The sequence below is a fragment of the Callorhinus ursinus genome, unplaced genomic scaffold (genome assembly GCF_003265705.2).
Source record: "Callorhinus ursinus isolate GAN/ISIS: 27379988/994484 unplaced genomic scaffold, GSC_fseal_2.0 scaffold87, whole genome shotgun sequence".
Taxonomy (NCBI): domain Eukaryota; kingdom Metazoa; phylum Chordata; class Mammalia; order Carnivora; family Otariidae; genus Callorhinus; species Callorhinus ursinus.
The window spans coordinates 1,760,863-1,785,247 of record NW_027397149.1 but is presented as its reverse complement, the minus strand read 5'-3'; the positions used below and the strand labels follow the sequence as shown (position 1 = coordinate 1,785,247).

At 43.6% G+C, this 24,385-nt stretch overlaps 1 protein-coding gene and 1 long non-coding RNA gene across 10 annotated transcripts in view; one reads left to right on the top strand and one right to left on the bottom strand.

The window, feature by feature from the left end:
• The window catches only part of XPO6 (exportin 6), a 103,614-nt gene that overhangs the window by 41,057 nt on the left and 38,172 nt on the right, over positions 1 to 24,385 (bottom strand). For 4 of the 9 annotated variants that reach the window (XM_025853946.2, XM_025853947.2, XM_073888118.1 and 1 more), the window contains 6 exons: positions 20,778 to 20,937; positions 18,804 to 18,881; positions 8,825 to 9,278; positions 8,692 to 8,750; positions 5,679 to 5,712; positions 5,400 to 5,526 (listed from right to left, as the gene is read on the bottom strand). In XM_025853946.2, the coding sequence (XP_025709731.1) occupies positions 5,400 to 5,526; positions 5,679 to 5,712; positions 8,692 to 8,750; positions 8,825 to 9,278; positions 18,804 to 18,881; positions 20,778 to 20,937 (912 nt within the window). The remainder of the gene's footprint in view (positions 1 to 5,399; positions 5,527 to 5,678; positions 5,713 to 8,691; positions 8,751 to 8,824; positions 9,279 to 18,803; positions 18,882 to 20,777; positions 20,938 to 24,385) is intronic. The other 5 variants (XM_025853950.2, XM_025853951.2, XM_025853953.2 and 2 more) reach the window with 2 other exon arrangements.
• Positions 18,137 to 22,322, top strand: LOC141371686 (uncharacterized). Its single transcript, XR_012376837.1, has 2 exons — positions 18,137 to 18,356; positions 20,713 to 22,322. It is a non-coding gene; the product is annotated as an uncharacterized lncRNA (long non-coding RNA).

Below are 24,385 nucleotides of genomic sequence, written 5' to 3'. Positions count from 1 at the left end.
CATACCCACCAGTGTTGATTTCCACCAGAATGGTGCAACCAAAAGCCTAGATTCCCTCCGCTTCCTGGTAACCACAACTGGTATCTTTTAGATGGTCTTCACGACTGGGCCCTGGTGATCCTAACAAGACAAGAGTGCCGCGAACACATCATTAGGGAGATACTATGCAGGACAAACTGAATTACAAAATAAGCCGAGCAGATGCCAATCTTTAAATCTAAGATTGATTGGGGGGGGGGGGGCCCTCACAGATCATCCAATTCAAATCTGTTTTAGAGAAAAAGAAACTGAGATCCAGAGACATGATTTATTCAAGGTCAGGGGTAGGAGCAGGTCCCTTTACCCCCAGCCAATGCTCTTTCCACTACACACCCTTACAAAACCAAAAACCCAGTGGCTCCGAAGGTGCCAAGTTTACACATCTGAAGGTTAGGAAAGTAACATTTGCAGTCTTCGTACAAAGAGACTGAAAACGAGCTTCATTCTGACCCTCAGGCATTATCTCCTCTGCAGAAGAAGGGGTGTCCAACAGGCTAATAGCAATCTCTAACCAGGTGTTGATAAAGACAAAGTGAGCAGAGAAGAGCGAGTCTTTGTAGGGTCCTAGTGCTCCAATTTCTCAAGAGCCTTCAGATTCTACTTCATGCAGAATCTTGGCACTATGTTCTCCAAAATCTAGTCCTTCTCACACATATTCGATTTCAACCTGCAGCCCCCAATCCCTTCTATATCCATTCAAATTCCTGCTACCTCCAAGAGCTCTTTGATTTTATTTGTGGACTACTTCACTGAGCCCCATGTTTGGTGGCAGGATCAGACAGGAAAAGAAATAATACCATCGTCTTCTATGTTCAGTTTCCTTCCATTTCAGATCTACAAGGAAATCCAGAGGCTTACAAGGGCGTATGTGGGATTTGCATATTGAGTGGTAGCATGAGATGGAAGTTCTGTACCCATGCTGAGTCTGAGACAGAAAACCTAACTTTTTCTGGGGCAGATGCGGGCAGAGTCCAACCCCACAACCCACAGGGTCACCCTGGAACTGGAATGCATAGCTCAATAAGGATCACCGACAGGGCCATCCTCAGAAAACAGAATGACCGTTTCCTGTCTCCAGTTCATCCTTTGCAAAACCCAGGATGTCCACGACATGAAATGAGCCCAAAGAATAAGGAGAGAAAACAATAAGCCACGTGGAGACAATATGGGTAGCTTGTAGACAGGAGATGGAATCTTTCCTGGCTGTGGCTTGCTGAGCTTCCTGCAGGTCGATCACTCAGTTGTCCCTCCTAGATCTGAACACACCCACCTTCCCCTCCACAGAACATAACTGATCAGATACTTGTGGAAGTGCTTTTGGGAAAAGTCACCACACAAACCCAGGGTTTATGGTTATGTCTAAGTACCTTACAATTGTACATGTCCTCCCCATGCCTCTGAATTGAGGATTTACCACGTGGCTCAAGACTGGAAAATAAGGTGGGCAGGTACACCCTCTGTAGGACCTGAAACACATCCCCACCTGCAGGCCCCACTGTGAGGCCTTGTGCGCTGCCCATAATCTCACCTGTGACAACTGCTGTGGGTACAGATCGTTAAGCTCATAAAGATGACAGGCTGGCTGCACTTTTGGAGTCATCCAATGTTTCAGAACCCTCATAGACCCATTTTAAAAATGTACCTGTACTCAGATTTATTTTTCACACTCCAGGGTTGATCAATCACTAAAGAGCCTGACAAGTTTCTTCAAGAAATTCGTGATACCACCCTTCTCCAAGCACTTTACAGTGGTTATTTGCATTGGTCTATTTGATCTTCACAACAGCCCTGGAAAGTGGACAGGTGCTTTTCTTCTTCCCATTTTACAGATAGAGAAACCAAGACTCAGAAGCAAAGTCACTTGCCCAAGGTGACAAGATAAGGAACAGAAAGAGAACTAGAATGTGGGACTTAAGCCTCCTGGTCCAGAGCCCTCTCCCCTGGGCCACACTACCCCAGGCACTGTTGTAAGAAAGAGAGGTGGGGGGGGGGGGTTGAAAATGCAAGACCAAGAAGGACCTGGTGACAATGTGGTAAAAGAAGGACAGGAAGACAGAAATCAGATACTTCTAGGCACACCCCAGAAGGGAGAGCAATGGTGGAGGCAAACACCTGCTGAGCTCCAGGGGCTGGAGGCACTGCGACAGGATACTTTGGCGAAAAAAAATGTAGGAAAAGAAAAGAAGAGAGCGGCAAGAGTTACAGAAAGATACTAACACCATCTTTGTCTCATTACTATTCTTTCAATATATCGCGACCAGTACTAAAATTTCTTATGAAATTTTTTAAGTCATCTCTATACCCAACATGGGGCTCCCCAAACTCATGACCCTGAGATTAAGCGTCGGATGCTCTACCACTGAGCCAGCCAGGCACCCCTCTGAATTTTAGAAACAAAAGGCAGAAACACTTGAGTACACTCATAACCCTCTAGACAAGAGGAAAGTACGTTTTCCCACTTCACAGATAATTAAATTATGATAAAGTTAGATCACACTGTTAATGAATAGATGAGAACTTAAAACTACCTCTTGAGAGCACTTCATTTCTTATTCTTAAATATTACCCCCAAAGAACTCCCCTACTCCCACCAGCTCCTGATCCTGGAGTGCACCCTGCCATCTTTTTTCCACCCTGCCTCTCTAGCGAAGGGCGGCCCAGTCTACAGTAACTGCACAGAGCACCTTCCAGCTTCCTGCTCCTCTGCCTGATGCTCAAATCTGCTTCTGCCTGGACCCCAAACTCCCAAAGGACACCGACTCCCACAGTCTGAGAGCCTGTGCCCAGAAAGGAAGGTCCTCATACAGGAGGCCAAGAGAGTACAAGGGAGCTCGGCTGACAGTGACCTCAGCTAATGGAGGGAGAAAGAAGCTTGCTGTTGGCTTCATGACCATAGCCATTTCTTTTCCCAGTATATAACACATATAAATATATAAAACCACCACTATGAGTTCAACGGAAAACGAACACATAGGATTCTAAAGAGGGGACCACAGATGATGAACACTGGGCCAGACTGTGAAGGTGCCCACCACAGTCCATCTCTTTAGGTGAGGAGACTAAATCTAAGGAAATTAAGATGACTGGTCCAAGGACATAGGCCTCATAGAAATAACCAGAGCTCAAACACAGAACTGGGTCCAGGTCCAAAGAAGTAGGGCATAAGACCTGCATACTTTAAAACTTCTATTTAGGGGGCACCTGGGTGGCTCAGTCGGTTAAGCGTCTGCCTTCGGCTCAGGTCATGATCTCAGGGTCCTGGGAATGAGCCCCACATTGGGCTCCCTGCTCAGCAGGGAGCCTCCTTCTCCTTCTCCCTCTGCTCCTCCCCCTGCTCATGTGCTCTCTCCCCGACCAACTCCTCTGTCAAATAAATAAATAAAATCTTTAAAAAAAAAAAAAAAAACTTCTATTTAGCTTTCTTCTATACCACATATAAAGGGCAGACAGAAAACTTCCTACACAAAGCAAAACGGCAAAACATTTTCATTCCATTTCCCCAAATAAACCCCTTTTTTCTGACCTCAGCACTGGCTCATCTCTTTCATTTCTGCTACACTTACTCTAAGGTGTCTACCGAACCCTTTCTTCCTGGTCCCCTCTGGATCCATTTCTCTGAATCCATCTCAAAACGTTCCCACCTCAAATGCTTCTGTCCTACCTCCTCACCCTCCCACATCTCGTCACCTCTTCCATTCCTTCTTAGGTCTGGTGAGCTCAGCGTGCTGCCCTTCTAGCTCCGTGCCCACTGACCCCTCTACCAGACATCTTGACACTTCCTCAACCCTAGTCCTCCTCCACCTGGCACCCTCCCCGCTGCTCCCAGGAACAGGTCACCCTTACACACTGGGGGTGCTTACTTTTATGTGCCCTGAGAAAACCAAGCTCACCACCATACCTTTGACCACATACACACTCCCCTCCCGGCCTAGGCCCCTGTCTCTCTTCCAGCTACATTAGTGGTTTAAACTACCAAAACAGTCTACTTATAAAATCACATGCCCTCACTGACCCAGTAATGTCATCACCAGGATACACCAACAGAAAGAGCTACACAGGGACACCCAAAAGCATGCAAGAGAACATCCACTGCAACACCATTCATGATCACCAAAAACCCAAAAGCAGCCCAAATCAGCCATGGAATGGCTTTGCAGATAATCACTTACTATAAAGCAATGAGGGCAAACTACTGCCACACACAACACAGATGAACCTCACCAACGGACGCTGAATGAAAAAGCCAGACAGAACAAATACATACTGAGACTTCCATTTAGAAAAGTTCTCAGAGAGGCAAAACTAATCTGGGCTGTTAAAGGCACGGTTGGGTTCCACATGGGGAGAAGTGAAGGGGAAGGAATTGGGAAGGGATACAGGTGGTGCTGGCAGGAATGTTCTATTTCTTGATTAAGGTGGCGGTGACATGGGTTTGTTCATTTTGAGAAAATTCACCAAGCTGTCCATGTATGATCTGTGCACTTCTCTGTGATACTTCAATAAAAACCTTATTCTAAAGACACTCACAAAAGGATGAGCTCTGAGTAATGTACAGAACTGCTGAATCACTACACTATACACTTGAAACTAATGTAACACTGCATTAATTATACTGGAATTAAAAAATAAATCACACACACACGTGCGCACGCAGGATAGGATATGATAGAAATGTCTGAAACCCAACTGTGATGATGGTTGCACAAGTCTATAAACCGACTGAACATCTCTGAATTGTACAATTACGATGGGTGAATTTCGTAAGATGTCAATTTTACTTCATAAAGCTTTTAAAATATACATATATATATAAATAAAAGACGGTGGGTCACAAAATGTAAACTCAATGAAGGCACGGACTTTGCTTGTGAGGGTTATAGCCTAGCCCCTGATATACAAGACAAGCTCAAACAGTATCAAAAAATGGGAGCTAAAATCGGATCTGCCAAAACTTAACTCTTTCTTGAGAGCTTCACTACTTACAATCTCCTTGTAGGGAGTTTTAGTGACAGCTTTAGAATAGAATTAAAAGCCCGAATTTCAGACTACTTCCATCTTTTTGTTTCTCCAACAATACAGTGGTTAAGAACACAGACTCTGTGAGTTCAAATCCTGACCCCACCACTTACTGACTGTATGACCCTAAGCAAGTGACTCTTTGTGCCTCAGTTTCTTTATTCTGGAAAATGGAGACAGTTAGGAATACCCACCTCCAAGGGTTGTTACAAAGGATACATGTGTTAATCTTCACAAAGTAAGTACTACATAAATGTTTAGGAAATAAAGAAGCTCTTTCCCCTGAAAGCAACAGAGTGGACTTTTTTTTCAGGGGGAAAGGATGAGCAGTTCTCGTGTTTTACCTGATGAAATGTGTACTTGAACAAAAGCGTCAAAAACTCCACCACGGGGAACTGGGAGTAGGACTCGATTCTTCTCAGGTGGACACTCACAAAGAGCCTCAGGAAGTCAGTAAACTTCTCGATGTAACTAAGTAAGACAAGAAGACGAAGGGTGACAATCAGAATCCCAGCCACCTCCTTAGAAGAAAACTCAAATTCAATCCAAATTTCTTTCAGTACAGAACTATATAGATTTAAAATACTTTTTCAGTTAAAAATATAAAGGCCTGCAACAATTACCTACAGGTCAGGCAACCCTTCATTCCATTACCACCTGAAACATAGCAGAAAAGCAACTTTAATCCTCAGACACTCTCTATTAAGGCATCTTATAAACTAGTGCTCTCACAGATTCTAACTCCTTCACATTATGACCCAATTCAAGTGAAAGGAAAAGGTACTAAGAAGTCGGTGGGCAGAGCATGTGCATCATTTCAATGTGGCAAGTCCGGAAGGCTGGTTGTCTTTGCTAGGGGGCCAAAGTATTAAAATGAATGTGCTAAGAACAAAAACAAAACAAAGCTAGACCAAAGGAATGGCATCCAGGTAAAGTCTATGCAGGCTTGCAACCTAATGCTCGTGCTCCCCCCCTGCCCCGCCCTCTGGCTCCCAGTGCTAATTAAACACAAGTCCACCCCAGTCCACTCTGAAAGTGATTGCAAAAATAAGGGAGGAGGGCTGCCCAAGCTGGACAGGCCCCGAGGACAACTGAGTCTGGTGCTTCACTGGCCAGACGAGGCCCAGGGTGATAAAGTGACCCGCCCAAGGTTGCTGAGCCAGCTCATGGCAGAGTGGGACCCCCATCCACTCCCACGCCAGTGCTTTTTCCTTTCCCAGCACAGTGACTCCCCAATTCCTGCGAATTCACAGTATCATTTCCCAGAGGAGTGTGGGTCCCAGCTGCAAGGATAAGAGACTGCTGTTACTAAACACACAGCACATCATCACTCTCACATTTCAGCAACTGTCATTGTAAGCCCCTCAATACCAAAAGGTGATTAGAAAATGAGATGGACATACCTCCATAAATCACATTTCAGAGACCAATAAACAAAGATAAAGATTCACTACAGGCCTTAGTCAAAAATTAATTAATGGCTACAGGCAATTCTGAAACTCACCACTCAAAAAGCTTTTTTTTTTTTGAAAGGATTATGCAAAATAATAAAGGGGGAAGAAAAAGGCTACTACTTAGAAGAGCAAAATTGGCCCATAAATCAAATGTCCCATACTGTTCTTGGGTATGACCCAGCGGCCAACCCGCTTCTCTGACCTCTGCACAGCTAGTAGCTAAAACGTACGTGTAAGCTTTTTAGCAGTTTAAAAAAACAAAAATAAAAACCATTAATTTGCTTGATAAGAAGAATGGCCATCTCTGTGGATCATGGGACCAAGTCCTTGAAACACAGTAAGGCATTTGAATCAACTGTTTTTAGAGAAAGTCAGGTATGAGGAGACTTCTCTCTGATGCCTTGGATCATGGATACTCAAGAGCGGGAGCTCCTCATTCCTCGCTCTGCTTATCACGTGATCTTTTGCTGTGGTTATTCAGAGCCATCATTAGGAAGATGCACTCAATTCCCTGCCACCCATAAAATAAACAGAAGTCCTGGGTCAATGCCGCCCTGCCTCGATTTCATCTTAATCTCCAACCCAATTTTTGAAGCATACAGACAAGGGCCATTCGGTAGCTGAAACTCTAGATTTTATTTCACCTCATTTTCTTTCCCTTGCCCACCTTCTGGCACAGGTGCTAATGAGCAGTAGAAGGTTAGAAACAGGCACTGGGGGAGAAGAGGGGCAGAGGCCCCAGGTCAGAAGCTCCTAAACAACTGAGAATGGACTTAGCTGTTTAGAATTAGTGGTCAGGGGCCCGAGAGCCAGGAAGCAAGCACACAGTACTGTTTAGGTCACCTTTCTGCTTCCGGGCACCTCTCAGCTTTCTCAGGGCAAGAGGAAGCACAGGATTAAAATATAAAACCAAAAGCACAAAAGTTACATATAACAAAAGCATTACATTGACAAGCCGTGACCACATTCCTCTACCGCCCAAATGTGAGCCATCACGAACACTGTGCTACAAGTACAACTCAGAACAGCGGATACCTGACGGTTGGTGCGAGCAGCTGGACTTTTTGTTAACATATGAAAATACAGCCTTTCTTAACGAAAGCTAGAAAGGATATAAAATTGTGTGTTTGCATACTGATGCCTTTGCATTTGTAGAGAAAGCTATTACAAAATAATGAAAAATAAAACCAACACATCACCATACAGGATTATGAGCTCTTTTGTGACTATACAAACAAAATTTCACACAAAGCTTGTTTACAATGACCCAAACCAAAAGAATCTTAAGAATCCACGTTTTGAACTTTAGAAAACCCTTAATAAAACTGCTAAATTTAAAAAGCACTAGGACGATCTTTAAACACTTGACTTTCTATTCTGCTGCTTAACTCTAAGGAAAAGGAAAATGCCTTAACTCTGCTAGCTTTGGAACAAAAAACAAGCCAAGGAAAATGGATTAAGACATTAACAACATTTGCTGCCTGGCAATCTATAAATATTTTCTAACTCAATACGATTTATCCGCCGGGATGTTTCTGAACCGTCAACATGATGCTGGTAATGTAAGTTTCCAGTTTCCCCGCTCGCTGGGACGCAGCGGTGGCATCGCATCACCGAAAGCTGTGGGACAGATAAAGGACATCATCCAGAAGACCACACCTCACGGTACCGTGACGGAGTCATCTTTTGGAGTACTTCAGAAAGAAAAGTGAGGTCATTCTCGGTTCCACTCAAGGGGAGGTAACAAAGAAACCCAAGTCTGTGCCACGTGTAACACATGCCCTCATTCACATCTCTGTCTCTGGATCCAAGTGGGCCCTCTGTGCGGAGCTCAGAGCAACACCATTCCTCTACACTGCACGGTTTCACTTGGGAAGGGTCCGGCAGTAAACACTGGCGGGCAACATCAAGTGAAGGGGGGGTGTTAGAGCTCCTGTACCTCCACGGCCTCCTCCCACGCTCCTGGCTACGCACGAGCAGCAGATTCGGCTCCTGCGCCACCTCAGACCTGCAGGCGAATCGTGAGGACGGGGCAGGGTGGGGGGGAGGGCGGAAGGGAGGACAGGAGGCAGAGCGGGGGAAAGACAACACACCTACACAATTCACAGTCACTTTCCCAGCTCGGCTCAACCCCCTAGCCACCCTAGCCCTTCCAGCTAAGCTCAGACTTACTGGTACACACCTACGTGTCCATTCCTCATCAGGAGCCCCACACTCTGAAACCAAAGAGGATTACAGACACTACGAAGCACAGGGTGACAAACAGTCACGGCCCCTTCTCAGGACATGGCCGACTCCACACCTGTTTTCATTACCTCTCATCGAGTTCTTCCAGCCTGCTCTTCACCGTGTGGGCATTGTTATCCTTGGTGATTTTCTGCAGGAGGTAGAAAGTCTGCTGGAACATACGTAGTAAATACTCCTCGAATTCCATAGGCACACAGTTCTTGGACATGAGTTCATTGATGCAGGACATGGCCAGGACCCCAAGCCGGCCGCGCTCCTGACCCAACACACAGTTCTGGCTGCTGCCGTTAACAGACGCCATCTTTCTGGCCCGGATGTCACAGCCAAAGCGCGCAAAGTGGAAGATGGTGGTTAGGAGGGATGGGGTGATGCTGGCAGACAGAGGAATCCAACTGAAGAGATGGGCCAGGCACTCCAAGGCCAGGGAACAGATATACTCACTCTCCGCATCAAGGATGGGGATTGGCTGATTCAACAGTTTGGCTGAACTAGGACTCTGCAACAGGTTACTCAGTAAGTCACCTGGAAATACAAAGAGCTTTCAACATACACACTATTGAGTCTCACACAAACCAATTTACCTACAACAGAGAGAAAGCAAAAGCCATCTTTCATTAAGTTCCATATTAAAGAGATCTACAGAAATGTAAAAGAAAGCCATTCACACTCCTTGGTGCTCAGTAAATTTTTGTTTGCTTTGGAGAAAGTATTTTTCATGAAAACATATCACTTGTTTATATGCAGAGTTCATCACAGCTCTTTTTAAATGAATCAATGTAGGGCACCTGGGTGGCTCAGTCCGTTAAGCATCTGCCTTCGGCTCAGGTCATGATCCCAGGGTCCTGGGATCGAGTCCCACGTCAGGCTCCCTGATCAGAGGGGAACCTGCTTATCCCTCTGCCCCCTCCCCTGCTCGTGGTTCGCGCTCTCTCTCAAATAAATTAAAAAAAAAAAAAAAAAGAATCTTAAATGAATCAATGTAAATGTTCCCAGTATTAATATCAAGAGATATAACCCATAAAGCTCTTTGAGGACCTCGATAATTTTTAGGAATAAAGGGGTCTGGGTGGCAGGGTAGACAAAATGGGTGAAGAGAGTCAAAAGATACAAACTTCCAGTTATAAGATAAAGAAGTACGGAGGACGTCATGTACAGCTGTGACTATAGTTAGTTAACAATACCGTATTGTATATTTGAAAGTTGCTAGGGGAGTAAATTTTTAAAAGTTCTCATCCTAAGAAAAAAAAATTTAACTATGTGTGGTAATAGGATGTTAACTTTCTCCTGCGATCAGTTTGCAACATTTAACACATATCAAATCATTATGTTGTACACCTGAAACAGTGTTATATGTCAATTATATTTCAATTTAAAAAAAAGAGAGACAGGAAAGGGGTCCAGAGACTAAAACTTTTGAGAACTACTGGGCTACTCGTAGACCTGCACCATCAGCACAATCTGGGAAATTGTGAGAAATACGAATTATCAAGCCCCACCCCACATGTACTGCGGAAGATCCTGGAGGAGTGTGGCCCAAAAACCTGTTTTTACACACTCTCCAAGAAGTGATTCTTATGCTTGCTTAATTTTTTTAGGTTTTTTTTTTTTAAGTTTTTATTTTAATCACCCTGTACTCATCACGAGTATATTCCTTAATTCCTATCATCTATTTCACCCATCCCCCACCTACCTCCCCTCTGGTAATGTCAGTTTGTTCTCTACAGTTAACAGTCTGTTTCTTGGTTTGCCTCTTTTTCCTTTCCTTGCTTGTTCTGCTTCTGAAATTCCACATAGGAGTGAAATCATATGGTATTTGTCCTTCTCTGACTTATTTCACTTAGCATTATACTCTCTAGTTCCATCCATGTCATTGCAAATGGCAAGATTTCATTTTTTTTTTAAGATTTTATTTATTTATTTGGCAGAGAGAGACACAGCGAGACAAGGAACACAAACAGGGGGAGTGGGAGAGGGAGAAGCAGGCTTCCCGTGGAGCAGGGAGCCCAACGTGGGGCTCGATCCCAGGACCCTGGGATCATGACCTGAGCCAAAGACAGACGTTTAATGAATGAGCCACCCAGGTGCCCCAGATTTCATTCTTTGTTATGGCTGACAATATTCCATTGCATATATATACCACATCTTCTTTATCTATTCATTAACTGATAGACACTTGGGCTGCTTCCATATCTCGGCTATTATAAATAATGCTGCTATAAACATAGGGGTGCATTAGCCCTTTAAATTCACGTTTTTGTATTCTTTGGGTAAATACTCAGTAGTGCGATTGCTGGATCGTGGGGTAGTTCTACTTTGAACTTTCTGAGGAACCTCCAACATGCCTGCTTAACTTTTGAGAAGCATTAAACTAAAGAAAATCATGTAAACTGAAATGGGATTGCAAAAAAGCTATAAAATGATTTTAGAGAGGACAAAAGACAAATATTCAAAACTATAACAAGAAAAAAACTTACCTGAAATAAAGAGGTATGTATACAAAAGAAAGGGGCTTATTCTGCCCCAAGAAGAAATGATAACAGCTAATCAATACTAAGAATTTTAGGAATAAGGAAGAAATGTAGGCCAAAAAAACACATACACCAAGGAGAAAACACCACAGACTTCCTCACAGCACACAAGAAGCCAGACAACAGTAGTACTGTGTCCGCAAGTGCTGGGGCAGGGAATAACTTAACCCAAAGCTCCCCTTTGAGTACAAAGGAAGAGGACATCTTCTCAAACACAGAAACTCAAGTAATATATTGCCCACAAACTCTTCTTCTCTCTCTTTTTTTAAGATTTTATTTATTCATTTGACAGAGAGAGTGAGCGAGTGTGCGCACGAGTGGCGGGGGGGGGGGGCAGAGGGAGAAGCCGACTCCCCACTGAGCAGGGAGCCCGATGCAGGGCTTGATCCCAGGACCCTGGGATCAGGATCTGAGCTGAAGGCAGACACTTAACCGACTGAGCCACCCAGGCACCACCCCCGGCCTCCCAAACTCTTCTTAGGGAGGAGAGTGAATAGTGAAACCATGCAAATAAAGCAATAAATAAAAATGAAGAATTAAGGAAGGGAGCAGCTGTGGCAAGGGGACCAGAGCAAGCACTGAATTAAATATAGAATCAAGACTAAACAGATGTAGGAATCACAGAGGGTGTGCTAGCCAATCTTCTTTCACAAGCAAGAAGTCTCAAAATATATGGGCTAGAATTAAAACATGTAGTAAGAAATTGGTTTTCATCTTTTATTTTTCTTAAGCCTAGAGGTATCTTTTACAAACTAATATCCCGTGTGGAAAAAGCAATTCCTTTCATTTTAAAACCTCCCATTAAATTCAGGTAAAATTATAATTTGTTTTTATTAAAAATAAAACTGAGGGCACCTTGGCTGGGTCAGTCAGAAGAGTAAGGGACTCTTGATCTCAGGGTCTGTGAGTTCAAGCCCCATGTTGGGTATAGAGATTACTTAAAAATAGGGACACCTGGGTGGCTCAGTCGGTTAAGCTTCTGCCTTTGGCTCAAGTCATGATACCAGGGTCCTGGGAACAAGTCCCATGTTGGGTTCCTTGTTCGGCGGGGAGCCTGCTTCTCCTTCTACCTGCTGCTCCCCCTGTTCATGCTCTCTCTCTCCCTCTCCCTCTCTCCTTCTCTGACAAATAAATACATTTTTAAAAAATAAAATCTCTAAAAAACTAAAAATTAAAAAATAAAAATATATGATGCCACTTTGTCTTTTTATTTAGCTTACTGTCTCTGTAACTACATATAAAGAGGCACCTGGAATGGTGTTATTTCTCGATGGTAGAACACTGGCTACATTTCTATACTGTATTTTGTGCTTTACATAGCAGCAGTTCTCAAACATTTTGGCCCCAAAACCCCTTTATACTCTTAAAAATTACTGAGGATGTCAAAGAACTTTTGTGTATGCAGGTTATTTCTGTTGATATTCGTCACACAGAAATTAAATAAAAATTAAACAGAAATTAAAAAGTTTTCAAATATTTCAAATATTCACTTAATAAACGCATTACATGTTAGCATAAAATATTTTTAAATGAAGAAAATGTAGTTTACCGCCAACAAATAAGTGAGAATAGCACTGTACATTTTTGGAAATCTCTGTAATGTCTGTCTGGCTTAAAAGAAGACAGACTCTTTAATCTGCTTCAATCTGCTGCAATATGCTGTTTTCACTGAAGTATATGAAGAAAACGGCTTCACACAGATATGCAACTGACAAAGACTAAAACGTTTCTGCGGCCTTCCTAAGTGACTGTACCTGTTCTTTAATACAATATAAAAATTTTACTAGTAATAATTTCTTAAAGGTTAATTGCAGTGTGGGATCTGAATGAGTTTTATTCAGTATACTCATGAGAGAAGGAGTAAAAATGACAAATAACGTCTTAGTATTTTTATGAACATATATTTGACCTTTGGGACCCGTGAAAGGGCTTGTGGGACCTCCAGGGCCCCCAGATCTATTGAGAACTCCTGCCTTACACTAATGCAGATGAACATGAACAGATTAGTTAACCTTTCTCAGCCTCACCTCCTCGGCCATTAAAATGAGAATTTTGTGATTTATTAATAAGGGGTTTAATCTCTATTGTTAAAAGTAGATCAAAAAGTCCCCTGGTATCTTATCTTGTAAGGTGTTCACCGGCTTCTGTCTGAAAGAGCTGCATTTTTTCCAAAAGATTTTATTTCTTTGAGAGAGAGAGGAGAGATAGAGCACTGGAGGGTAGAGGGAGAGAATCTTCAAGGAGACTCCCCACTGAGCGCAGAAGAGCCCACAGGGGTTCGATCCTATGACCCATGAGATCGTGACCTGAGCCAAGTCAGATGCTTAACCAACTGAGCCATCCAGGCACCCCGAGAAAGAGCTGCAGTTAATACTAGATGAGGCTCATCATGATCTCAGCTACCCACGCTGATAATGAGAGGACCTGGTTTCAAAGAATAACGCAAGAAGGATGTTCAAGTACAATCTGCAAATACTTATCCAGTTTGCTACTGGATTAATAAGGTGAGTTTTGAATTGCTGTGGTGGCTGTCCACTTGAGTCATATGTACAACTTTCTCTCACTCAATGACAGTGACAGTTTCTGGCATTGCTTTTCTCGTCATTCATGAACCGGTGGCCATTTACCGAAGATGCTGGAGTCAGAGAAATCACCACTACCCAACTAGAAGAATTATCGGGGCAAATAATTAACCGGAATCAAATGGAGGCTTTAGCAAAGGAGGAACCAAAAGACACCAACTCAGTATGATCTTCTATTAAACCTGAACATCTCTGGGCCCCTGGACCTATTTAAAGTCTCTTGAACATTTTTAAATAGAAATAAACTGTGGCTTTAAAAATGAAAACAAAACAAAAAAGTTGTCCCTACTCTTTAGCTCAGAAGAATTTTTCCAGAATAGGACTGCTAATGGGGGGGGTTGGCAAAACAACAATAATTATGTGACGAACAGCTCCCATTTGATGTGCTATTATTATATGCACAGTGCAGCACTAAGCACTTTACATACGTATTCTCATCTCATGCTCACAGCTCTAAGGTAGGTATTATTATCTGCATTTACAAACTGTTAGAATAACTAAGATACAGAGAGATTAAGCGTTTCCCCCATGTTCCTCAGCTAATAAGTAGAGCAGAAACGGAAACAGAGGTCTGGCCCCTAAGCCTATGCTCCTTCCCAAAAAGCAGGTCAACTGGAAAGATCATGCAGCCAGGAAAAGTGATCTGGAAGAGAGCTAATATTCAAATGCAGAAAAATATGCATGATCCGAAGTCCTGAGTAAAACAGCATGTATGCCATGACCGCAACTTCAGAAAGATAAGCGCACAAGGACAAATGCTGAACGGGGTGATGCAAGGTAAAAATTATTTAAGTGGATAAGATGACCAATTATTTTTCTCCCCTCAAAACAAGAATCTCTGAAGGTTGTTCTCAATGAAAATGGTTTTATTCAACTTCAAATGTTCCAAAGTCTTTTAGTAGGTTACAAAGAATTTTTCAAAACTTGTATTTTAATCGAAGTGGGAAGGAATTCCCACAGAAGAGAGGGACTCTGCTTCATGCTGCAGCGTTTCCAATGCAAACCCGAGAGAGCTTAAACAAGCTACCTATGCAAGAGGGTATACCTTGATTATAATCAAGCCTGCAGACGACTTCAGCTTCTCTGAATCAGGCCAGGCTCTGGCGGCAGTACACAACCCCTGCCAAGAGGTCGTGGACAACTCTGCTGCATTTACTCAGTTGGAGGCAACCCAGATGGGTTAAGCATTCATGCAAAGATCCCTTTGGCTTTTTTACTTTTTTAATTATTAAAATTTAATGTTTTCTATTCAGTTCTACATTTACTAACTCAGAGTTTCTCAACCTCAGCACTACTGACATTTGGCACTGGATAATTAATTCTTTAATGTTCTGCGCATCGTGGGATATTCAGCAGCACCCGTGGCTTCCACTTATCAGATGCCAGTAGTACCCTCTCCTCTCATTATGTTAGCTAAAATATTTCCCCATGTTGCCTAAAAGCTACTGCAGGACAAAAATAGCCCCAAATAAGAAACAGGGATCTCACTGTAGCCTCAATCCAGCAAAATGGGGAAAAACTCCATTCAAGGAGCCTGAGGGATAAAATGAGCTCACAGGAGTTGAGTGGCCCTCCCCAGTCCCATCTTCCTACAAGTAGCTTAAAAGGGAATACTTATAAGGGGATATGTGGAAAGATTTGCAAGTGCACAAAGACCTGCAATTTGCAAAGTCTGGGAGAAAACAGAAAGGTATAAACTGGCCTCCACCAATCTGAGCTCCCCGGAAACCTGCCATTGCCAGTATATATACAGATCCATACTCGAGAGAACGCACCATGCAGACGGGAAAGATAGGGTCTCAAGTTTTATCGCAGAACGACGAAAGCAAACTCAGAATCTCAGTTATTTACACCATTTCATGTTGTTCATGGCTTCCTCCCTGCCCCCCTACTTGTCCAAGCAAAGAGAGGTGAGGACAAGAGAAGGCTAAGGAAGGAAGAGGGCTGAGGCTGCCCCAGTGCAGCAGGAGGCCCCAGCCTCAGCATGCAGAGGTCCTCAGAGGACCCCTCCTCTCCTTTCCCAGCACAGGGGCCAGCGGTCAGGGAAGGCACAGAGTAGATGGCACAGCCAGGGCTCTAAGCCTGGGGAAGGAGGAGGCCGGCAGACGTGGGGACAGTGGCGGAGAAAGCAGACTTAGGACGAAGACCACGCACCTAGGCTCAGATAGGTTTCCATCCCTGCTCTGACACTTACTGGCGATGGGACTCCCCCCAACCCCAACCCCGTTTCCTTGTTTGTAAATGAGAGATAAAACCATCATCTATGTCACAGGATTCTGGTCTAGTGAGGCAAGTTTAAAAGATAAGGCAACAATTTGAGGAACTATTCTGCAAAGCAGACCACAAGCGCCCTTCAAAGCTTTTTCTATATCCAGACTGTTAGAGTAGCCGTTGCAGGGACTAGTTCCTGGGCTTTTTTCTTTTAAAGTGATCAGACCGAAATCAATGTTACCAGAAAGCGTATGAGGAAAAAAATGCCAAAAGCCAAGGGGCTGCCAGAGAGCTGCATGGGGACTCGGGTAGGGCAGAGAGAGGCAGGCAGGGAGTGCCAACCCGGGTTGGCGGGGCGGGGGGGGGCGGGGGGTGACGGGACGAAGTATCTGGTTTACTCACTGGGTTTCCTTTACTCACTAAGGTTTCTCAGAATGATTTTCCTCCACAATAGTGAGCTTATGGTCACTAAAGCTAAACAATCTTCTTAGAAGTTTTACTGCTTCACTTCGTGTCTTCAACGCACAGAGGCAGTTGAGCAAAACCATCAAAACAAATGTTAATTAAATCATCAGCACTGTCCAAATAATGGAACAAGATCTGACAGCTTCACTTGCAACCGTCATAAAAAGAAAAAAGGCGTATCACATGAACGTGTAAGCCTATTGTTTTTTCAGGAGAAGTACGTCAGCTTAAAAGCCTACTTCACTTCCCAGGCCCCCAGCAGTCTCCATTTCTTTTGCCTTTTCTCAAATACTACAATTCAAGACTTCAAAAATGTTTTAATAGTGCCTAAGAGGCAATTTTCAAGAAGTACGCACCACATTTTTAGGTTTTGTTTATATGGAAATATCAAGTTAGTTCATACTGTGTTTCACCTTACCTCATCAACAAAACCTAGGCAACGCAGAAGAGAGGTAAGCATATATTTTTGATTTGTATTATCTGATATTCCCCAACCTGGCCTCCAGGAAAACAGGTTTATCAAAGCAGAAATGGAGTTTGCTCAGAACATGCAGCTGAACAAAGCCAACTAAAACACACAGCTTTTGGCACTGGAAAATGATCTCTGAAAAACAAGTTTTACTAGAGCAAACTGCTAACTCCAAACTGAATGCTAAGCCAGTATTCACCTACCTAAAACCAAATCCGATCCAACAGAACTAATCTTTGCAAACTATTATTTAAATGAAATGACACATTTTAAGATCAGCCCAACTGCAAGAGATTCCAAAGCATACACTCATAAAAATCAAAGCTCTGCCTCATTTGCAATTTTTTTCTTTAATCACCAAATATTGCAAAATATAAATCTGCTAAGTCATCTCAAATATCCACACTGAAAATGAAAGCTACCAAGTACAAATAAAGTTCAAATCCCTGTCAGCTTTTAATACACTCTCAAACTCTATAATAGTGTTTAATCTAACAAGTGTGACAAATGACTAACAGTTTTTATCCCAGTATGATAAATGGAATCTGGAATAAATTAGTTTACTATGAGCTGTCCTCAAAACATCACGCTATATTTTCAGCTCCACAGCAGCTCTGCAAGAATTTTAACGTCCACTTATTAACAACAACAGGCTACATGAAACAGCTCAGGCTTGGAGGGGTCTGATTTCAACAGCCTGTTTCCTGGGGTAAAGGAGAAAGATGGGGAAATCTTTCATTAGCCATACCAACCTTTATGGTAGAGGAAAAAATGTGTGCAATTCACAGGACGTACTCTACTTGAAAAGCATCTGTAATCATTCAATGTAAAACACAAGCATTCAGAAACTAAAAGTTTCTACTCAGACACAATTTCCTCTTTCTATCTACCATTGAAAGTAGCCATTTTTAAGCAAACTGCACTTTGACTTTTGAAAAAGATACTAATATAACTGTGGATAATTAGCCACCAGTAAACGAGTTACTGACACTGCAAATATGCCCACGCTTGATCAAATTATTCTGAACTGATGTAAAGTCAATGCTGATTACTGCACACTGACCTCACCCTCCCTAAGCCCCAAGTAGGGAACAAAGTCCTCCACATCCTCTTCCTCCCCCTCCTCCTTCAGGAAGCCAACCAGCTCTTGTGACCTTGACCCCTGCGTAACTGCACAGCAGACCTATCAAGCCCACGGGCACATCCTAACCCCAGCATGAGCAAGACACCATGAAATCTGAGAAAAAGCAAAAAACAAACCAGAAGGGACAACCAAGAGCTGTAAACTGAAGGGGATAGAGGTGGATGACAGAAGATCAAAGGAAGGATGTCATCTTTCTGACAGGTAAAGAAGAAACAACATAAGTCGTTCAAAATATATTAGAAAGTACAAGTACTGGGGTGCCTGGGTGGCTCAGTTGGTTAAGCGACTGCCTTCAGCTCAGGTCATGATCCTGGAGTCCTGGGATCGAGTCCCACATCGGGCTCCCTGCTCAGTGGGGAGTCTGCTTCTCCCTCTGACCCTCTTCCCTCTTGTGCTCTCTATCTCTCATTCTCTCTCAAATAAATAAATAAAAAAAAAAATCTTTAAAAAAAAAAAAAAGAAAGAAAGTACAAGTACTTACGAAGAACTAAGCAGAGCTAGCTCCTTAGAAAACATGGGCAGAAAGGCCAAAAATAGATCAAGGAAGAATCAGCATCTGTATGTGGCATAGGTAAGCAATCGCTACCCCATCGAGACCCCAAACTGCATTTAAAAAGAGGAAGAGCATATGTGGTGGGCAGACCATACCACTTTCTCCTGGGGTCGGGGATGGTGGTGGGGTGGCAGCAGTGACACTGTGTTTGTCCCAGACAGTCTCCAAGATACCTATCAAGAAAGGAGAAACTGAGTTTAAGAGAGAAATGAAGTCTAACCTATGAAAATCAAGATTGAGAAAAATGATCTCATATCTCTGATCAAACATCCCTCTCTCCACCGTATGTCCAAGTGGACATTCCTGGACAACACCACTCGGATGTTCCAAACTCCCTTTATTATCCCCCACAAACCTGCTGCTACTCCTTACCTTCTCACCCAGCCAACAGCAGCATCCCACACAATCTCTGCCTCAGGCCTCTGCTGGCCCATCTGGCCTTGCCCCACCCCCACACAAGGCTGCACACGCTGAACTGTGTGCTACTCCGTCCACACCAACCTCTGACCTGCTCTCCTCCCTCCCTCCAAACTTGACCTTCCCCCGCACCCCCCCCCCGCCCAGACTGATGGCTGCTATCAGTCCCTCAGAGTTACACCCAGCTGTCATCTTTCCCAGAAAGTTTTGTCTGCTCAGTTCTGCCTGCACATAAAACACACCTCTACTATAATTCTTAACACACTGGTTTTAGCTGTCTTTCTCTCCTACTAGAGTACCCCATACTAGAGGCAGAGACTGCGTTTTATTCCTTTCTGTATCTCCTTACAGAACCTACCACATAAGATGATGGATTGTAAAAGCTTTTGAAAATACTGTTTTCAAAATATTTAATATTACAGATGAAACTTGAAGTATCACACTATGAAAAAGAAGCCAGACACAAAACGCCACATACTGTATGATTTCTTTTTTATGAAAAGGCCAAATAGGAAAATCCAGAGACAGCCAGATTAGTGGTTTCCAAGGGCTTGGCGGGAGGGGGTAAGGAAAATGTTCTGGAATTAGATGGTATGATCGCTGTGCAACTCTGTGAATATATTAAAAACCACAGAGTTGTAACATTGTAAAGGTGGATTTTATGCTATGTGAACTAATCCCAATTTTAAAAATTTTAATGTCTGCACAGTAGGATAGAGAGATATCAGACATGGTCCTTAACTGCAGAAATGTAACCTCTAGTTGGGGGCATCAATAAATGTGCTCTGAATGAAATGCTCTGAGGTGTGGGTTTCCCCTAGGGATGCAGGGAAGGACAGGGGGCAAATGACAAATTTACTTCTGATCAAGCATTCTTCACCGATTTTAAGTGCCCACTGCATGTCAAGCACTTCTGTAACCCCTACAAAAGAAAAAAGTTCCTAGACATCCAAGAGGAAAGCCAGGCAGAGGAGCTGGAGATTTTTTTAAAAAGGCTTTTTTCACTACAACAACCCTTCCAGCAGCAAGCCTGGGCCCCCACCCCCACCCTCCCCCCCAACCCGTGCCTCAAGGGTCCTGGGACCAGGGCTGCACCTGTGCCTCTTCATGAGCAGCCTGGCCCTACTGGGCCAACACGCTCCACCCTCGTCCCACCTTCCTGTTTCATTCTGCGGTTTGCTTTTGCTTTCTGTTTATTCTTACTCCCCACACGCCGTCACAAGGCTCTGACAAACAAAATGACGAAGAAAATGCTACTTACAACTAAAACCTAGCACACAGGGTGCTGATTCTACACCTGGTCTTCCTTCTCTGCACAAAATTTGCAACTTTCCCATCTTCCTCTCCTCCAACTTCTCCTGATCTTAAGTTCAAATCCTCTTCAATAAGGTGCTTGCCACCCACCTTCCTGAGAATGCTGTGCTTGGCATTTCAATCACATCCCTGCAGCCTCATTAATCACAGTTCCCAGGCCGACCAATCCATAAAGACAGTAAAGGAAGTAGGTCACAAGTACATTCGGAGGTCCTACCGCATGCCGGACACAGCGCCCGCGGCAGACAGCACATGCCACATTCTGTTTTTCAGCTCCGTCACAGTCACAACTAGAACAACTGCTCAAGACCGCAGAGCGCCAGCGCCATACTGCTCACCTGTCAGCAGCCCGAGCACGGCCTGCACCTGGTCCAGCAGCAGCTTCCGCAGCTCCTCCTTCCGAGCCACGCTGAGGTCCTCGCGGGGACAAGCCAGCTCTTCTGAAGTCGTCTTCAACATGATCAGCCCAAGGGGGGTTGTCACGGGGGACTGGATCAACTGCAGGGAAAAGGAAGTTCTGAGCAGGCTGTCCAGCTGACGAAGGTACAAGGAGGATGGGGGAACATTAAACCTCGAAGTCCTTCCATGGCTGAATCTCACAGGCAGAGGCCGCATCGCTCAGGGCTCTACAGTCTAGTTAGGTCCCTTTTGGAGCCAAAGTGTATTCTCATCTTAGTCTAAGGACTAAGATTCTAACCATGAACACAATGCTCTTTTACATCTAACATGACAATTTTTTTTACACATCCACAATCCCAACAGAGCTTTGGTCACTTTGCCCAGATTCAAGTATTAGCGACAGAGATATATGTGAACCGGTTTGTGATCTCTTTCCAACGTTTGGGTGTTAAATCAATTTTACATTTCTAAGCTTTGCATGCTTCATGAAAGTTCAAGACTAAACATGTGGCAGAGCAGAAACATGCATACACGCCATCCGCCCATGACTTCATCATCGACTACGATTATGATTTTGTAAATACCTACGTAGCAAATTTTAGTTACTCTATCACCGGCAATATCCACTATGTTGTAAGTTGCCTTAAGCAACAGACAGAAGAAGTACACCTTCAAGAGCATAACACCACTTAGCTCTTTCTAATCAATTTCACAAAATTCAAAACATTACTTACGATTCATTTTTTAGTTTCCAGAAACTGGTAAAAGCAAGTTGCCACTAAAATTCTGTTGACTTATAGGCTACAATCTATTAAAGGACACACAATTGAAGGAACACTTGACCATCTTCTTTAATCATAATAATAGGTTGTCTGTTTATTCAATCTACGAAATGAGGGAGGAGGAGGGCACCGGGAATGGCAGCCGGGCAGAACGCCTCTTCTCCACTTCAAGCAGTGCAGGGCACTTGCCTTTCCCTTGAAAACAGCTCTCCCCACTGCAGACCAAGGGAAAGCTCATCCCAAAGAGCGGGAAATGCCTTCAACAGTGTGAACTCAGGATAAACTCAACTGCCCTCAGGAGCAGCATGATATAAAAACAGTGGCCATGAGCGGCGTGTTGAAAGTGCTATTACATCAATTCTCTTGAAGGCTACAACTTCAAATATAACCTCCACAAGCTTTCTCTTCATTCTGTGCAAGTCTGGGCTACTTCTAACAACTTGAGAAAATGCAACAGGGGAGGAACAAGAAATCCCTGCAGCACCTTTTCTTTACAGAATAAAGAACTGACCCTTCATAAGCATCTCCGTCCATCCAGAGGCCTGTGGGTTATCAATCCATACTTTAGGGTGATGGGCGTTAAGGAGGAGGACGCTTGTTGGGATGAGCACTGGGTGTTGTATGTAAGTGATAAACCACTGAATTCTACCCCTGAAACCAATACTGCACGGTATGTTCACTAACTAGAATTTAAATTAAAAATTGAAAAAAATAAAAATAATAAAGAGTTCCATTACTTTCCTCCCCCACTACCCCCCTTATACTTCTGTTTTTCTCCTCTACCTCTTTTGTCTCTATTTTCCCCCCAAAGCCCTCATTCTTACTCTCTTAGCTGGGAATGCCTCGTATTACCAAATATTCCATTTGGCAATACATTTTCCTGTAGACATGAAATGCTCTGTGCTCCCAGAAATAAAAAATTCCTACACTATGGAAAATGCAGCCAAAAGCCCTCCTTTCTCTCATTTGGAAGAAGGGGAGACGACCAGGCAAAAGCCAACTGAAAATTAAAGTTATTCTTTACCTGAAAGAACAGCCAGATCAAATATTTTTTTTCTCACTAGCTTTGTGTCCAGAAGGCTTGTTAGCAAAATAGTGTTTCCCTTTACCATCTTCACATTTATAATTTATGCTCGTAACATAGGTAATTCTTGGCAATTTACTTTAACAGTGAATAAGCACTTTTAGGTTGAAGTTCAGGTTCTTAGTGTGAGCTTCTGAAAAAGTTCAATAATTTTTATTACACCACCGTATCAGAAAAGAAATGGCAATTCTTTCCATGCTGCTTGCCCCTTAATTATCTGGTCCCAGGCACAATGTGACCACAGGTCCAGCTCAGCAGATTTCAGGAATCTGAAGAACAGACTTTAAAAGGTGTGATGTTTGGCCTTGTGTTTGGGGGCAAGAAGGAGCAGAGGTCAGTTTCGACTTCAACTACTTCCTTCTCCGGTGGCTACAAAGGATATAATCAACACAAAGAACTGCAAGTATCCTTCTGGGGCCCCAAATCAACTCCCCTCGGCCTGCTATGTGGTCACCACAATGATGGCATAAATTGCATAGAAGCCCAGCCAACCGTCACAGAATTAAAAACAAAAGCAAACAACTATGCACCCAGACAGCAAGCAGGCAATGATGGGAACTGAGCCAGAAAAAACCCTTTTAGATAAGTTTATTCAAAGGATCATAGTATGGAGGCACCTGGGTGGCTCAGTTGGTTGAGGGACTGACTCTTGCTCTCAGCTCAGGTCTTGATCTCAGGGCCGTGAGTTCAAGCCCCACACTGAGCTCCACGGTGGGCATGGAGCCTACTTTAAAAAAAAAAAAAAAGGATGAAGGATGGTGAGCCTGACTCCAGAACTAGTTTACTCTTGTTTGCCACTACCTAAAGAAAAGTTTACTTCATCATCATTATTAAAAATGTCATCGGGCGCCTGGGTGGCTCAGTTGGTTAAGCAACTGCCTTCGGCTCAGGTCATGATCCTGGAGTCCCAGGATCGAGTCCCACATCGGGCTCCCTGCTCAGCGGGGAGTCTGCTTCTCCCTCTGACCCTCCCCCCTCTCATGTGCTCTCTCTCTCTCTCATTCTCGCTCTCGCAAATAAATAAAATCTTTAAAAAAAAAAAATAAAATAAAAAAATAAAAAATAAATAAATAAAAATGTCATCAACTGGAGGCACCTGGGTGGTGCAGTTAGTTAAGCGTCTGCCTTCGGCTCAGGTCATGATCTCAGGGGCCTGGGATCAAGCTTCGCGTCAGGCTCCTTGCTCAGTGGGGAGTCTGCTTGCCCCTCTGCCCCTTCCCCCTGCTCCTGCTCTCTTCTCTCTCTCTCAAATAAATAAAATCTTAAAAAAAAAAAAAAAGTCAGCAACTAAGCACCATTATTCTAGACATGGCTTTCATGCCACTGACTGGTTCTCATGGATAAATGAGAAGCAGAGATTACGACTGAAAGGATTTTAGAGATCACTTTGTCCAATCCTCTTGTTTCACAAAGAAGGAAATGGAGGCTCCCAAAGGGTCAGGAGTTGCTAAAATTAAAGACGATCTGTGACAAAAATGGACAAAGACCCCAAACCCACATGCTCTCTCCATGCTCTTTTCACTACGGGGTGTTTCAAAGTCACAAAGGTTGCATGAGGTAAGCAGAGTCATTTCTGAAGGGTGGGAAGAGGGAAGTGGTCAACAGAGAAAGAAAACTAGCCTTTTTAAACTTCATGAGCACTTCACCTAAAAATGCTCTTCCAAATTGTCATTTGTTACCA